The sequence below is a fragment of the Arvicanthis niloticus genome, chromosome 3 (genome assembly GCF_011762505.2).
Source record: "Arvicanthis niloticus isolate mArvNil1 chromosome 3, mArvNil1.pat.X, whole genome shotgun sequence".
Taxonomy (NCBI): Eukaryota; Metazoa; Chordata; class Mammalia; order Rodentia; family Muridae; genus Arvicanthis; species Arvicanthis niloticus.
In genome coordinates, this window is record NC_047660.1 from 61283541 (window position 1) to 61300756 (window position 17216).

Sequence of the window (17216 nt, forward strand, 5' to 3'; positions counted from 1 at the left end):
GCGAGAACAAGTGTTCTTAACTTCTGAGCCATCCATCTCTCCAGCCCCTGCCACCTACTTTATCTTGGGTCACCTAAGTGAGTCAAACATTTCCAACACAAGATGGAGCCTTCAACTTGCCTTACTCACATAGGCCTATAGTCTAATGCCACAAACATATTCACCATTTTATACACCCCCATAGCTTTCTTATTTTGCCTCTTTAGGGCTTAAAATGCCCTCTACTGCTTAATAAAAACCCTACATTATCAGGTGAGACTCATCCCTCCATTAACATTTACACCTGGACTGATTGAACAATGTATTTCACAACACAGCTTTATACAGAATGCTAAGAGCACTTTTCTTCGTATTTTACAGAAGGGCTTAAAACATAGGGACTTTCTTTAATATACCAAAGTACATCCAACTCTAATTCCTAAATAAATGTGTTACAATTTGTTGAAAATTTAAAGGCTTAATGGCAAAGTCCAGGGGAAGAAAGGATTAAGTAAGTTTATTTTACAAACTGGCTGAAAAATAACTTCAAGAAAGTCAATAGAATTCAGTATGGTCTCATCCTCCCTGACGAAGGCGGTGCCCGGTTTGGAGGCGTGATGGCTATGTCCAGATAATCCCCTATTTGGAACTTCTGCGACTGCAGGGTCATGGAGTCATCAGTGCCCTTCCTGCCAGACATGGTGCTGCCGATCTCCTTAACTCTGCAGGAAAGAGAGCCGAAGGTTAATGACTAGAACTGCATCAACAGGACAGACTACAGAGAACACGAGGAGATTTCCACATGACAAATTTCCAGAATTTAAGCACTATATTCAAGTTAAGCCAGATCTGAATATAAGCCTATAGACACCATTACTGCCACTGAAGACAGACACTAAAGGCATTATCCCAAGCCAGGCATGGTGACATATGTTTATAATTCCAACACTGCTGCATCTTATCAGAGAGAGAGAGAGAGAGAGAGAGAGAGAGAGAGAGAGAGAGAGTTAGTTTTGCTGGGGGAGCAGAGCCTGACTTGCAAAATGCAGAGATAAAAGGAATTAAAGTGATAAAAAGTAATAAGTCACCTACCGATATCCAGGTCTTTTAAGATCCATAAACACAATTGCAAAATTGAAGTGCGTGCCCTTCTTTCTGGCTTCTGGGTAGACTTCCTTTACTAAACTAGTCAGTTCTTTCAAGGTTGCATCCATCCTGAATTTTTTGAAGAGATAATTATGATTAATAAGCATTAGTATAACAAGGACATTACACAGAGCAAGGGGTGCATCCTTGAGTCGCTCATAGTTCAGTGCTTCACACTATCTGATTTGTGGCTGCCAAGATGGCCTGGCAGGGAAGTCAGTTTGCTGCACAATCCTAGCAACCTGTGTCAACCCAAGTAAGGGTCAAAAGGAGAGAACCAACTGCCACAGTTGTCTTCTGACCTCCTCACGAATCTCATGGAATGCACGCACACACATACACATCCCTAATGACAAAGAAAAAACTGCCTTGAATACTTCCTGTGCTGTCCCCCCTTCGGAAAACCATCATAAATCAAAGAATCCTGCTACAAGGTCTTCCGGAGAGCCCCACATACCTCGTTCTAAGACTACATAACATCTGGCTCAGCAATCTACTTATCTACAGTAACCAGTACAAATTATTCGACTACACAAAATAACTATTTTCTAAGATACGCAATCTCCTATACATTACGGGGTCTAAAAGTAGAATGCATCCTAAAGCCAATGTGCTAGGACAGCATCTTCATAAGGATACAGAATTTCTTGTTCATTCACTGAATCTTAACAATGGAGGCAATGCTGAGCGGGCAAACATGCTTGCTGACAACCCAACAACCTTAGTCTGAACCCTGGAACCCACTCAATGCAGAGAGCGGTCCCAAACCTGCCTTCTGACCTCACACATGTGCTACAGCACTCCCACAGGCCACACAGACACACAAGATAAATCTGTCAGTGAGATGGCTCAGCAGGTAAAGTCACTTACTGCATAAGCCAGCTGTCCTGAGTTCAATCCCCAGAACTCTCAAGTAAATGTGGAAATAGTCCAAAAAAGGTCCTCTGACCTACGAGCCGTAGCACCTACACAATGCACATACAACACAAAATAATGGGGAAAAAAATGGGTTTTTAAAATGATGGAATCCTAAAACCAAGGACACAAAATTTTAAGACAAACTGCAAGCTCCTTTCATAACTTAAGCCATTATTAACTTAAAAATAGTTATCTGAACTCTAACTAAATATAGTGCCACTATAGTACAATCTAGAGCAAAGTAACTGAAAATGTAAACATCGCAGCAACAATTAACCTAGTTCACTTATACTGGTTTTGCCAACAAGGAGGTAAGTGAAATGCAAAGTCTAAACTTGAAATAGCATTCTGTGCAAAGTGCCAGAAAAAAACAGTAGAACCCTAGAAAGATACCTCAGAATGAGAACACTGATGTAAGGGTACCGAGAACCAAAGAACCCACGGCATTTTTACTGTGAATGTTACAAATCTCCACACTACTGTACTCAATACATGGAGTGAAAATACCCAGGAGAACTACATTGTCCCCCATTTTCTATTCCAGGTATTTCTCAATATTCCTGTAACAGAACTCAGCCTTTCAGACTCAGGAGCACTGTTGCTCTTGCAGAAGAACTGAGTTCAACTCCAAGCACCAACAGAGCAGCTCACAAGCATTATTAACTCCAGTCCCAGAGATCTGATTCCCACTTCTGACCTCAACAGGCACCAGGCATTTATGTGGTGCATACACACACACACACACACACACACACGAAGGTAAAACACCCACATACATACAAAATAAATAAAAATTTGAAAGATATAATATTGAAACTGACACAAAAAAATATAATTCACGGTATGTATAGTTCAAGTAAAATCTTATTTTAACTGTATATAGTTCACTGTGTAATCAAATAAGTTGTAAAACTTCAGATAAAAAGACAACTGTTACCTTCTTATGTAATTTTGCAGCTAAATTCTACTTTGCAAGAATTCATACTCTATTCTGCAATTAACTCTGAAATTTTACATTTTGTCCCTAGTAAGCTTCAATGCTTGCATAAACTCTGAAGTGAAATAACTCTGATATTCTTTTTTGAGGCCATTTTAAAAAATTAAACAAATTTTTACAGTCTGCATTGCCCTAGCAAAAGGAGGGCAAGCTTTTACAGTAAAAAACTTGATCATCCCAAGATTTTGGTATCCATGTGGTCCTGGAACAATCTCTACAGATAATCGAGACACAACCCTCTCTGGAAAGGGGCGCTCACTGTATAGAAAGGCAGTACTTTATACCCTTAGGATGTAAGGAAAGTACTGGCAAGCTGGAAGACTTTTGTTGGGAGACATGAAATTTTACTATTTGGAACATGGCTTACATTACTACTCCAATAGTTCTCCCTTAAAAATTCAATCACTATCTCGTGTTTTGGGTGGGAGGGGGTTGTTTGTTTTCCCCGAGACAGGGACTCTGTGTGTGGTCCTGGCTGGCATCAAACTCAAGAGATCCGCTTGCAATAAAAAAAATTACTATTTGCTTAAGAGTTGCAGAGTACCTAGCTGCGAAGTGTGTGAAAAGGTTTTATAAGCAGAAGCTGCATAACTTTCAAAAGTTTAAGTGGCAAGTTTTATGTTATACCTACCAACCTCAACAAAAATATTATTAAAATTGGCCTTTGCTGCGTCTCCAAAGTTACTACAGTGTCAACCTGACACAATACGAAGGACAAGCCTGTAACGGTCCTAGCAGAGTGGGCTTGAGATAAAACCCTTGGACAGCCTTCCTCACTGAGCAAACACCAAACGCTTTTACACCAAGTGTCGGAGCAGAAAGGACTCGGGTTTGAAGGCGCTTTTTACTATTTTGGTGCTACGAGACTTGAAGCTTCACATTGCCTACGCTGAGAACATGGTATACTCTACCGCATCTTAAACTATCTCCGGATCATTTAGTACCAGGTGGCCATCCGGTGAGAGCAACGCTGGTCAGTTCTCGCTAACCTAACGATTCGTCCGCACTGGGAACGCCCGCCCTGTCTGTCCCCGAGGGCGCAGCCCGCAAGGCCCGGGCCCCACGCAGCTCACCAGGTATAGATCTGCAGCTCGCTCGAAGGCACGTTCCCGCGGGAGAACTCGTCCATTCGGTGGTGGCGGCCGTTGTTGGTGGTGAAGACCCGCAGCAGGAGCGGGCAGGTCTGGGGAGAAGCAGGGAGTCAGCCTCGGGCGCGCATTTGGCCTTCCCGCCCACCCGTCCGCAGGCCGCGTCCGGGCGCCCGCCCGCCCGCCCGCCCTCCGCCTCTGCCCCGTAGGCGCCCGCGACCCGCACCTTCTCGCGGTCGATCGGCTTCTCCGGCTCCTTCTTAATTTCCTCCTGTGTAACGCGCGATTCCACCGCCATCTTCCTCCTTCGGCCCGGGAGACGCTCGCCCTGACCTCCGACCCCTGCAGCGAGCATGAGCTAGTCGTCTCTCGCGAGGAAAGGCACGAGGTTTTATAGCGGAGGAGTGACAGGGCGGAGCGTCGCTTGGCGCAGGCGCACTTCCACTATATGCGTACGCGCGGGCGCGTAGTACGTGTAGCCCTGGGGAGGGGAGGCACACGCATGCGCAGTGGTTTACGGGCGTCTGTAGAAAAGTTGATCCTTGTCTTAGTTCTTTTCTTACGCGTTCACTACCCAAGTAAGCTTAACGTGACATTTTCATGCGTACACGTGAAAATGTGTAGCGAACACGAAAAGCTTAAGAACATTCACATGATATGTTAAAACATGAACAAGGTAGTCATAGTGATGATAAACCGACTGGATTGGTTTATATGGACCCCAATGTAGACAGGTACTGCAAGGCCAGCGAAATGATGTTTTCTGTAGATGATGGGGTGAAGCCGTCTGTTTTGGGACTCTGAATGAACTGGGCTCTTCTTATGTCACGCAAAATTCAAGAGAAGCAAACCCAGCGGCGAGGTGGTGCATGCTTCTGGAGCACCACCCAGCACTCTGGAGGCAGAGACAGGTGGACCTCTGTGAGTTCAAGGCCAACCTGGTCAACAGATTGAGTGTCAGGGCAGTCAGAACTATGTAGAGAGAGCCTGTTTCAAACCAAAAACTACAAAAGTACCAGTGGGGAAGACTGATTGAAAAAACCTTCACAATATGCTATAGATAATAAAACATAAACCCCATGGCTCCATTTTAAAGCAGTTGCTTTAAAAAATGAAATCTAAGATAACAATAAACATATAAGGTTCTGAATCACACTACTAATCCAGAGAGTTTGTTAAAGATGTGGTGACTGCTTTTAAAAGATGGCTTTACAAACAAATCGGATGTAGTGTATCTGCAAAAAGTAGAAACCGACATAGCAGCTGTTGATCTTGGCACTTCTGTACTCTGGTGAGAAGGCAAGCTGGCACACACACTTTGGATTCCCTCTAATCCTTACAATCCCCTTCTTGCTGTTTAGACTCTAGAGGAAATCTTTGCTAGGAGTATATCCATAGACATTACAAGAATGCTCTTCACTTGCTGTTCTTACAGAGAACCAGGTTACAATTCTCAACACCTGTAACTCCAGTTACAGAGTATCTGATGCCCTCTTCTGGCCTCCTTGGGCATTACATGCATGTGGTGCATAGACTGCAAACAATCAAAACACCCATATACACAACATAAAAATAAACAGATGTAAAAGGATGTAGAATGCTTGTAACTTCAGACAGAGGCTGTTCCTGTAGAGAGGGCCAGCCAGGCCTTACGTCCTCTATCCAGACCCTCCTTCGCCAAACTGCTGTGCTGCTAGTGGTTAGCAGACCCAAGTCAGGGTGGGGCAACACGGATTAACTTGCTAAATCTCTGCCTAAATTCCTATCTTGTATCTTCACTATCTGCTAAATTCAGAAGCCCTCCTCCTGGGGGGGGGGGGGGTAAGGGATTAGACATCAGTGGAAGTGGAGGGCCTTGGTACCTAAAAGTTTGGATTCCCTAGTGTTGAGGAATTCGAGAGCAGGGAGGCAGGAACGGGAGGATGGTGGGAGCACACCTTCATAGAAACTCCCAGAATTATATGGATTAGACATGACAGAGGCAGGCCGCCAGAAGACTAGATTCCAGAATTCAAACAAAAAATTATCTTGATACTAAAATTCGTTTTGAGAATTGTATATTGCAGAATACACAGCCTTGGTGTATCTACTCATCAAGCAAGCTGAGCAGACCTGCTCAAACCTCTGATGTCCTGGAATTCCAGCTGGATGTAGTGAAGACACAGAGTCAGAGGCTTATCAATTTACTCTTCCCCCTGCCCCTCTTCTAATATCTCAACACCCATAATCAGCTTGAAGAAGTTAATGAAGAGTCGGCACCCCTATTCCCTGGGCTTGGGGACTGAGGTGGTTAATATTGGGCTGTCTTTCTAGGGAAAAGTAGTGGTTTTGGTGGAACGGGGAGGATTAGCTAGGATTTATTGCATAGCCATAACTTACTGGTAGAAATATGTATAATTGTTATTAAGATGACGTTATAATTTCTTAAATAGTACAAAATTTACTTTGATTTCAAATTTAAGGTTTTCATTGGTATGAGTTTCTTATTGATATAAAAGTGAGATTAATATTGTTACTCTCATAGGCATTGTGCCTATAGAACACATTTAAGAATACAAGGCTTAGACCCAGTCCTTCTTTAACTTTTTAAAACTGATTTGAGATGGTTAGCCTGTGAGTTAAGGGCCTATAGCAAATTCATGACTCTGAGTTTATTGTTAGGGTGTTTTCTATATTTTAAATAGACTATTTAAAATATATTAGAAAATATTAGAAATAGCTGAGAAGAGTTAACAGACAACAGTCCAGATTGCCTTACATAGATAGTTGGTTTTCAAAACATCAGAAGTCCACAGAATTGAAGTTACAAACATTTCTGTATTAATGTTCATTTTTATTAGAGATCTGTCTGCTTCTGACAGCTTCCTGTCTTGGATTCTAAGAAGAAACTGAGCATCTTTGAAGTTACTCCAATTGTGGTGAGACAGCCACTAGGCAAGAATTGCCTCTTTTCATTTACAGACAAATTACTGTCCAGAAAAGGACACACTTGCAGAATAGTCGACTGATTATATCTGCCAAGACAGAGTAATCAGCCCTTAATAATTCTGCATCACTAGGTCTGTCAGATGATCCTGGGTCAGAAGGCTGAAGATCAGATGCTCCAACGTTTTGTAGTATAGGGACTGTCCAGGTGTTCAGCGGTCTCTATAAATTGGCTAAGTTTTAGAAGCTATGCTTTGTGCTTCCCATAATTTCAGTTAACTCAGTCATTCTGGATTTCTGACGGGGTTGAAAACTTATAGTCTCATAGCCAATCCTGGCTATTTACTTTGAGAGAAAAGATTTGAGAGGATGGTTTTCAGCTGACATTCATTCTAAAGCCAAGAAAAAAGCCAGGTTCAGAACTAAGTCTTTTAGTTAGGAGAGATGACAGAGGTTCTGGTTAGTCAACAAAATGATGGACTGGGTATTAGGTGTATCTTGTATCTTACTGACACAAATTGGTATAGTTATGCTTTAATTGTATTTTGAGAGAAAAGTTTTATTTTAACAGGAAGGGTGATTTGTAGTAGAAGCTAAGGTGGGAGGAGTAAGGAGAGGAGGAGGAGGAATAAGGAGAGGAGGAGGAGCTAGGAGATGAGAGAGAGAGAAAGAGAGAGAGAGAGAGAGAGAGAGAGAGAGAGAGAGAGAGACATGGAGGCAGATATTCGTGTGTCTCTACCAGGCATAGATAGTTGGTATACCTAGGTTGGATGTTGGGTTACACTTCTGATTGTATGGGCATCTTGTTATTGAGCATTACCAAACTTATAAAGCCTTTGATCAACATTTAAAACATTGTATAAAAGCAAAAAGGAGGAGGAGGGATGAGATAGGGGTTTTCTAGGGAGGGGAAATGGGGAAAGGGGATGGCATCTGAAATGTAAATAAAATATCCAATAAAAATAATTAATTAATTAATTAATTAATTAAAAAAAACAGAAGCCTTCCTCCTTAGAGAGACCTCTACTTCAACATCATTAAGTTGCTTTCCTTACTCCTGGGACTGCTGTTGGATCCCCATCATATTCCTATATCCTCTGCAGAGGAGTGGCCAGATTACCTAAATTCCATCGCAGGACACCTCTCTGCCAAATCTGGAGTTCTCATTACTTAAAACATTAGCCGTAAGGTGGATCTCTGTGAGTTTGAACCCAGCCTGGTCTACAGAGTGAGTTCCAGAATAGCCAGGACTACACAGACCAGTCTCAGAAAGAGAGAGAGAAAGAGAGAAAGAAAGAAAGAAAGAAAGAAAGAAAGAAAGAAACAGAGAAACAAAGAGACAGAGACAGTGACAGAAGAATGAAAGAAAACAGAAAAACCCACCACCAACAAAATCCACACTTATGAATTGATAAAAAGAGAAAAAAAAGTCAAAAAGCTAAGATGTCACTCAGTTTGGAGAGTTCTTGCTTAACACACTCAAGGCCCTCGGTTTGCTCTCCAGCAACACAAAAGCTAGGCATAGTTGCATATATGCCTTTATTCCTTTATCTCAGCATTTGGATGGTAAGGGCAGGAAGATGAACAGTTCAAGTCATCTTTGGCTACAAAGTAAACTTGAGGCTGGCCTAGGATACATGAGGCACTGCCTCAGAACACAGGAGGGAGGAAAGACTGTACCAACGGACAACATATAAATGACTTTACTAAACACAAGTAACCGGCAACAGACACACAGCAGCATGAGCAGTCTCAGAAAGAGAACTTTTGAGACAAAGAGTTGTCATGTAGCACTGGGTGGCCTAGAGCTTTCAGTGACCATCCTGTCCTTTAAATGGGGCGTAATGGGCCATCCTAGTAGGAATATGGAAGACTTTGTTGCTGAGTTTCATTTGAACTGTGCAGATCTGGCCCAAGAGGTTTCAGTGGAGAATTTCATAATGTGGCCTAGAGACTGTTTTGTGGTATTTTGGTGAAGAACGTGGTTGCCTTTTGCCCTTGTCGGAAGAGTCTACCTGAGTCTAAGGTAAAGAGATTTATATTCATTGCATTGACAAAGGAAGCCTAAAGAAAGAAAACCCAAAAAACAAAACAAAACAAACAAACAAAAAAACCCAGCAGAGTCTTTGTTCTTTGCCCCAGTCCCACAGGGCATTGAACAGCAAGCCAATGAGGAAGTTGCAGGCTCAGCCCTGCCTCCTGGAGACTGAGGATAGCTGTGAATATTAAGAACAGACAAGCAGAGCTAGGTTTGTGGGTATACATCAACCATTCTACCTGAAATATTTTACCAAAACAGCCTTTGCAGGTCCCTGACAAACACCCAGAGCATTGAGGGTGAAGAGAAGGCAGAATCTATGATGTCATTATCTGACCTCTGTGACATAGGCTTTTGATGCCAGAGAGGGAGAGCTGCTTTCAGGGAACGAGCCCCTCAGCTCCCACTGTGTCTTGAAGCCTTTGACCAGCTGGCCCTACTGTTGCTGCCACTGGCTCTGATAATACTTCTCAGCCAAGGCCAGGCTGAGGGAGAAGGATTGAGGGCTGAGTGTTGAGAGTGACAAGAGGCCAGGGGAACCAGCATGCCAAGAAACCAGGATGCTTACAAAATCTGTGTATCAGGATTAGGACAAAATTCTGTACCACAGAAGAGCACTGTGTATCAGAAAAAGGACTGAGGGCACTGCTCAGACTGGAATACTGGGTCAGAGTCAGTTTAGGGGTCAGAGTGTGGGGGCGGGAGGAGGGCACATAGACTGCTTCATGACTCTGCTTTCTCTTACAGGTCCCCTATTTGGTGACGTGTCTTTTGAAACTGTGGAAGGCACGCACGTTGGTAAAGCACTGCACAGTCCTCTCTAGTCTTGTCCCCATCTGGGCCCTCACTGCTCTCTGCTGCCCGTTTCCTCTCAGTCCCTCCCTCCTTCCAGCCTTAATCTCCACTTTTCTAACCTTCTCTACAGCACCTCGCCAGATTTCCTCACCTCAAAGGTGACAAACTGCTAGTCTTTGTTGTTTTGAGACAGACTCATGGAACCCAGGCTAGCCTCGAGCTCCTTATATCCCCACAGGGGTTACAGGCTTGTGCCAGCATGCCACCCTCAAGTGGTGATGAGGATCGTGGCAAGGACTTCATGCATGCTAAGCAAACAATTTACCAGCTGAACTACATCCAAAGACCTCACTTTGAGGGTCTTCAGTTCACACTGGAAATGAGCACCTGACATAGAATCCAGAAGTGAACCAATCACCCCGACATTTTGACCTCTGTCTTTTTCTCCACAGGTCCTACAGACTGTGTCTTCCTCCTGATTCCACCCAGAGAGTTGCGGTTGTCCCTCAGCTCCCAGGGACAGCTCTCATTCTCTGTCTCCATACATCCTCAGCGAATGGCTGAGGAAACGTGAGGAGCCAAGCTTAGATGCAGGCTCTGGCCTGAGCAAGCCACAGCCAGGTAGAAGAGGCCACGTGTCCCCTTGGCCTGCTGCTGATGCCTGCAGCAGAACGAGGCTGCTGCGGCCACACTGTGCACAGAAGGCAGCCTTGACTACCAGCCACAGCTGGCTTCAGAGATCCCCACACTGACTGTTAGGTCTTTAACCACTTACTGGTCTTGTCACCCCATCCCCTTGCCTCCAGGATTCAAGGCAATGTTGCATCAAAACAAGGACCAGGTGCTGCTACAGAACACAGTACCCCCAGAGTGTCCCCCTCAGGTCCTCTCACAGTTCGTGGACTCCCCTCCACCCAACTTAGCATCTCTTTCTCCCCATCAGACCCTCCCTTCCCACTTTCCTTTGCCCACCACCACGCACGCGTTTTTTTCCTCCTTCTCTGACACAGATCCACTCCTACCAGTCCCCTCCCCCCCTCCAGGACTTTCAAAGCACCACGATCACTTCCCCCAGCCCCACCTCACCTTCTCAAGGAATTCAGAGTAACAAGCAAGCATGGCAGTGTCCTCCATCCAGAAGCATCGGGTCCCCTGGAGCGGCAGGGGGATGTGTGCCAAGCAAGATGGGCCCTGCAGAATTCAAGGACCCAAGGGCCCTCGCTCAAGCCCTGGCGGTCCGCAGAATTGCACAAGACCTACAGCTACAGTTTCTGCAGCGCCTGTGGGTAGGCACAACCGGCACAGCCCCAGTCGTGGAGTACCCCATATGTCTAGTGTGCCTCCAGCTCCGCACCCCGTCTTGCCCCACTCCCAAGTACAAGACTATACCCCGTCTGCTTGCCTTCCCTCAACTACTGCCCTGTGCCCAGGGCCAGGAATATGGGAGCCTCCGACTAAGCATTGGCTACGGCCTCTGCCTGCCTCGGGGTCAGGCCAAGTCTTTGCATCTGCTCCAAAAAAAAAGTCCGGCGGGAGCAGAGTCCCAGGAAGAGTCCCTCCACAGTCAAAAGCCTGTAACCCAAGCATCAGTTCAAATCACCGGCACGTTCTTCCAGGCCGGGAGCCTCCGGTCTGTAGACCTTCAATCACCAAAACCCAACCAGTGTTGCAGGTCTCTACTTCAGGAGCCAAGACAGGCCACTGTGTCCCCAAAACCCAGGTCTTCTGTCTCAAAGAGGTCTCTGTCCCTAAGGTCTATTCTCCTAAAGTCGCCATCTTAATTCCAGAGCAGCGGAGACCCTCTGGAACACCCCCTCCAAACCCCATCCTCCCTACCAGGACTTCTCAGACCTTGGGGAGGCACAGAGACACCTTGAAGGGCTGGCTGGCCAGAAGCCAGGTGTGTTCTCCTGCCCTGAACCCTGGGAACCCCTTGTGGAGTTTGCTCTCCCCTAGTTGAAGAAACCAGAGGCACCCAAGGCCTCATTTAGCCTTCAGTATATCCAATAAAGCCTAACCCTGAGAATCTTGTGTTTGTGTCTACTATGCCCACAGGATAGAATCAATGGCTATGGGATTAGGCCAGTCCCACAAAAGGTTGGGGGACGGAAGAATTAAGGATCCTTAATTAAGTACGTACCAAATGCTATGTACTTGAGTACACTCTAGTACCTGATGCTTAGAGACTTCTACAAGGCCCTTCTTGTGTTTAATTCAAGCATAATTGGAACCAAAGATTAGGCCAATAGGTCTATTTCTCCAGGGACAGCCTGGGTTGACTAGGATGCAGCGGCTTATTGTCCTCACAGGGAAGGACATTGCTAGCGACTCGTTATAGGAGAGCACAAGTATCATGTACAGCACATGCACAGACTGGAAACTAGAAGGCTCCTTCAGAAGGGCTAGAGAGATGCTGTCTCAGCACCCATGGGCAGCTCACAATTGTAACTCTAGTTCCAGGGGATCCAATGCCCGCCTTTGTCTTCAGTGGGGATACACACACAATCCCACAGGGCATTGAACTGGGATCAGAAGCTGGAAGAGAGAACTGGAGGACAGGGGACACAAAGAAAGAGCGGCTTGTCTATAGGCTGGTCAAACTGCTGATTTTACTTTTTTCACACAGGGGTTATATGCACATAGAGGCAGGATGTGGGGAAGGGGATGATGCAGGAGCGTAGGTGTTCAGGGGGAGTACAGACATCTTCCAGAACAGAGTGTCAGCTGGGTGAAGGTTCAGGGGACAGTTCACTATGACTCTGCCTATGATTCACTTGTCCTTATCTAGGTTGGTACTATCCACCAAGGCTACCTATCTACAAGGTCTATGACGACTTAGGCTTGGCAACTTTTCACCAAAGCTGCTTGTTTACAGTATCTGTGTCAGTGTTTTTCCACAGGGACCCAAGACTTTGTGTTAGCAGGCATTTATGTCAGGCCCATGGCTGATTCTAAGCCTTCAGTGTATAAGCAGGGCTGCCCCTGACAGTTCTCTGGTTAAGGTTCATGAAGAGTGTTTTGAACAAGCATAGTGTATTAGTCAGGGTTCTCTAGAGTCACAGAACTTATGGCTAGTCTCTATATAGTAAGGGAATTTGTTGATGACTTACAGTCTGTAGGCCAACTCCCCAACAATGGTCAGCAGCAACTGTGAATGGAAGTCCAAGAATCTAGCAGTTGCTCAGTCCCACAAGGCAAGCAGGCAAAGAAGAGAGTCTTTCTTCTTCCAATGTCCTTATGTAGGTCTCCAGCAGAAGGTGTGGCCCAGATTAAAGGTGTGTACTAATACGCCTGGATCTGGGACTTGCTTTGTCCTAGGTGACCTGGAACTCAGAGATCTCCTTGCCTTAGTCTCCTGGGATTAAGGGCATCTACTACCTTGCCTGAGCCTAAGATCTTCATAGCCACTATGTCTCAAGATCAGGATCACAGGTGAGCCTTCCAATTCTGGATTGTAGTTCATTCCAGATATAGTCAAATTGACAACCAGGAATAGCTACCACAATCCACCCCTTGTCAACCTGACACAAATAATATCTCATGTCCACATGAAACAATAACAAGGTCATGAATACACCTACCTAACACAATATAACTATTCCTCATAAAATCACAAACACATTTGTAAATTTACCATGGGGCAGTGTCTCTTGGGAACATTCGTTTAGTGTCTCAATTTAAATACCAATTGATGTTAAAGTGGAAGAAAGTCAAAGTTATTCTTAACAAAATAAAACAGAACTATTCATATTACTTTATAATCCTAGTTTCTGCAACTGGTTACATGGTCTTAGCTGGTATTTATAACTACCTTCCTCTACCACCCATTCTGATTTCCTCCACCCTCGGCAAGCACCTCAGCAGGTCTAGGCTCTTCTCCTGGAGGAGTGACCCATACCTTCATTCCTGAGGGGTCTATGGTCTTTGTCATCCTGCTTGGATTAGGCTGTTGTAGTTTCCCATTGGCTTTAATCACAGGACATGGTGGTACTAAGAGACACCTTAATGGATCTCCTGCGATCCAGACATAATCCTTCTTACCTCCACTGTGGAGAGGCAATCTAATTTCCCCATGGTAATCTGGATCTATCACCCTCCTAACACTATCATTCCTTTCTTATCTTGTTGGTTTAAGGGCATTAGAAGCCCAGAATGACCAGGGGGAAGTCTGAGCTTCCAGTTCAATGGAATGTTTGTTGTGGCTCCTGGTAGGAGCACTCCCCCCTCTGGAACCAAAACTTTTAGGCCAGCAGAATTTAGGATTGTGGGGCCAAGAAGCAAAAATTTTCCTAGAGGGTCACTAGGAGTGATAGTGAGAGGAACTATTCCCTTTTCCACCCTTGATTCCTGGACCCATGGATCCTGGCTATGGGAGAAACTGTACCATATATCGGACACTGATTCAAAGCATATACTGCCTTCTGAAGAACTCTGCCCCAGCCCTCCATCCTGCTGCCACCTAATTGGCGCTGTAACTGCGTCTTCAAAAGGCCATTCCATCTTTCTATCAGACCAGCTGCTTCAGGATGATGGGAACATGGTAAGACCAGTAGGTTCCATGACCCGTGTGCTCACTGTCACACTTCTCTGGCTGTGAAATGAGTTCCTTGGTCAGAAGCAATACAATGTGGAATACCATGACAATAGATAAGGCATTCTGTAAGTCCACAGATGGTGGTTTGGGCAGAAGCATTATGTGCAGGAAAGACAAATCCATAACCAAAAGTGATTATCTACTCCAGGAAGAACAAAACATTGGCCTTTCCACAGATGAAGTGGTCCAATGTAGTCAACCTGCCACCAGGTTGCTGGCTGGTCACCTCGAGAAATGATGCCATATCTGGGGCTCAGTGTTGGTCTCTGCTGTTGGCAGATCTGACATTCAGCAGCAACTGTAACCAGGTCAGCCTTGGTGAGGGAAGAAATGTACAGTTAAGATGTACATTTTTTGTATATCTACATAATCTCCATATGAACTAAACATTTAAGGTTTCCACCCCACTTCTAGTACCAGCTTCTGTATTAATCAGGGTCTCTAGAGTCACAGAACCTATGACAACCAGGAATAGCCACCACACATAGCAAGCTTAGAAAGGAAAAATATAAAATATATGGTTTGAGTATTAAAGGGACACCAGGTAGTAAAATGAAAAATAGAAGGGACTACTGGGACAATTGATACCAGTTAACTGGAGCTAAGAAATTAGTGGTGATTAAGAAGAGACCAGCATTGCTGGGCAGTGGTGGTACACGCCTTTAATCCCAGCACTTGGGAGGCAGAGGCAGGCGGATTTCTGAGTTCAAGGCCAGCCTGGTCTACAGAGTGAGTTCCAGGACAGCCAGGGATACACAGAGAAACCCTGTCTCGAAAAACAAAACAAAAAACAAAAACAAACAAACAAACAAAAAACAACAACAACAAAAAAGAGGAGACCAGCATCACTGAGGTAAAATCTTCTGGGAAGTGTTTTCTGAGAGCACAAAGAAGCTGTGTTTCAGAGCTAGCCAAGGAGCCAAGGTTGTACCTCGTGCTGCAGCTGTATTTGGTAATGTGTAAGAATCACCCGAGGGTATTGGTTTTGAAGGCATGAAGGGGTCATGAAGAACAGCTGAGGCCTGGCTCACTGTAGCTGTCTTCAGACACACCAGAAGAGGGCATCAGATCCCATTGCAGATGGTTGTGAGCCACCATGTGGTTGCTGAAAATTGAACTCAGAATCTCTGGAAGAGCAGTCAGTGCTCTTAACTGCTGAGCCATCTCTCTAGCCCCAACTTAAGCATTTTTAATGTGCTCATTTGGCCAATAGACATTTTCAACTTTATCCCAGAACTTGACATCACCTTAAATCTCTCTCAACTTCCCTGCAATTGGGCATAAGGAGAAATTCCAGCTCATTCCTTCTGCTTGGCCCAAGCTCTCCTGTCATAGAGAAATGCACAGGGAAGAACAGAGCAAGACCAGCCAGATTGTAATTCCAATATCCACGATGGGCCCTGGCTCTGCTTACTAACTACTTCAGGTTAGATAATTGGTGATTTCTCCCTCTCTCCCTTTCTCTTTCTCTCCCTCTCTCCTTTTCTCCTTCCCTCTCTCTTTCTTTTTCTGGCTTTTTGAGACAGGGTTTCTCTGTGTTGCCCTGGCTGTCTTGGAACTCTCTCTGTAGACCAGACTGGCCTAAAAATCACAGAGGTCTGCTTGCCTTTGACTCCTGAGTGCTGGAGCTAAAGGTGTGTGCCACCTGCAGAGCCTGTGCACTCTCCTCAGTGTCTCCTAAAACTGGGAGGAGCTGTACACTGGTTTTATTCCCACCAGCAGTGGATGCGAGCTCTCCTTCCCATACATTCAAGCCAACATGAGTTGTCATTTGTTTTATTGACCTTGGGCTTTCTGATCAGGGTAACATGAAATCTCAGTGTTCTTGATTTGGATTTCTCTGATGACTAAAAAGGCTGCACATGTCTTTCAGTGTTTCTCAGCCACTTGTGTTTCATCTTCTGAGAACTGAATGTTTAGTTCTGTATCCCATTTTGTTTGTTTGTTTGTTTGTTTGTTTGTTTGTTTGTTTTTTAAGACAGGATTCATCCTGGAACTCCCTCTGTAGACCAGGCTAACCTTAGATTCACAGATATCTGTCTGCCTCTGCCTCTGCCTCCTGAATGCTAAGATTAAAAGTGTTCACCGCCACCACCTGGCTTATACCCCATTTTTAAAATTGGGTTATTCTCTTGATGTCCAGTCTTGGTTTTGTTGTTGTTCTTCTAGAGAGAGAAAGAAGGCTTGGACTTGGATGAGTGGAGGATGTGGGGAGGATCTAGGAGGAGATGAGGGAGGAAAAACTGGGAATTTGGTCTGTAAATTTTTTTCTTTGTTGGATCTTTGTGTGGCTTATGTATCTGAACAATTGTGGCCTCATTAAAAAAAATTAGGCAATACTCTTTTCTGTCTCTATTTTCAGAATAATTTGAGGGGTACTAGTAGGAATTCTTCTTTGAAGGTCTGGTTAGAATTCTGTGCTGAGTCCATCTGGCCCTGAGCTTTTTATGGTTAGAACATTTTCAATATCTGCTTCTAGTTCACTAGAGGTCATGGATCTATTTAAATTGCTCATCTGATCTTGATTTAACTTTGGTAGGTTGTATATACCAAAAATTTATCCAATTCTTTTAGGTTTTCCTGTTGATAGAGTACATTGTTTTAAAGTATTATAATAAAGTTCTTATGGCTTCCTGGATCCTAGTGTCTGTTGTGATGTTCCTCTTCTTGTCTCTAATTTTATTAACTTGGATCTTCTCTCTCCATCTTTTAGCTAATTTGGCCAAGGGTTTATCA

The 17216-nt window shown here is 44.7% G+C and overlaps 2 protein-coding genes across 2 annotated transcripts; one reads left to right on the forward strand and one right to left on the reverse strand.

Moving 5' to 3' along the window:
* Positions 1–288: 288 nt before the first annotated feature.
* Sap18 (Sin3A associated protein 18) lies at positions 289–4520 on the reverse strand. The gene is made up of 4 exons (XM_034499110.2): positions 4355–4520; positions 4114–4223; positions 1072–1194; positions 289–701 (listed from the first exon to the last, which is right to left on the reverse strand). The coding sequence occupies exons 1-4, from the start codon at positions 4481–4483 to the stop codon at positions 545–547; spliced, it is 519 nt and encodes a 172-aa protein (XP_034355001.1). The 5' UTR covers positions 4484–4520; the 3' UTR covers positions 289–544.
* A 6183-nt stretch (positions 4521–10703) lies between these two features.
* Positions 10704–11808, forward strand: LOC117705003 (proline-rich protein 30-like). The gene is made up of 2 exons (XM_076932045.1): positions 10704–10745; positions 10810–11808. Exons 1-2 carry the CDS (start codon positions 10704–10706, stop codon positions 11665–11667), a joined length of 900 nt encoding a protein of 299 aa, XP_076788160.1. The 3' UTR covers positions 11668–11808.
* Positions 11809–17216: the final 5408 nt, after the last annotated feature.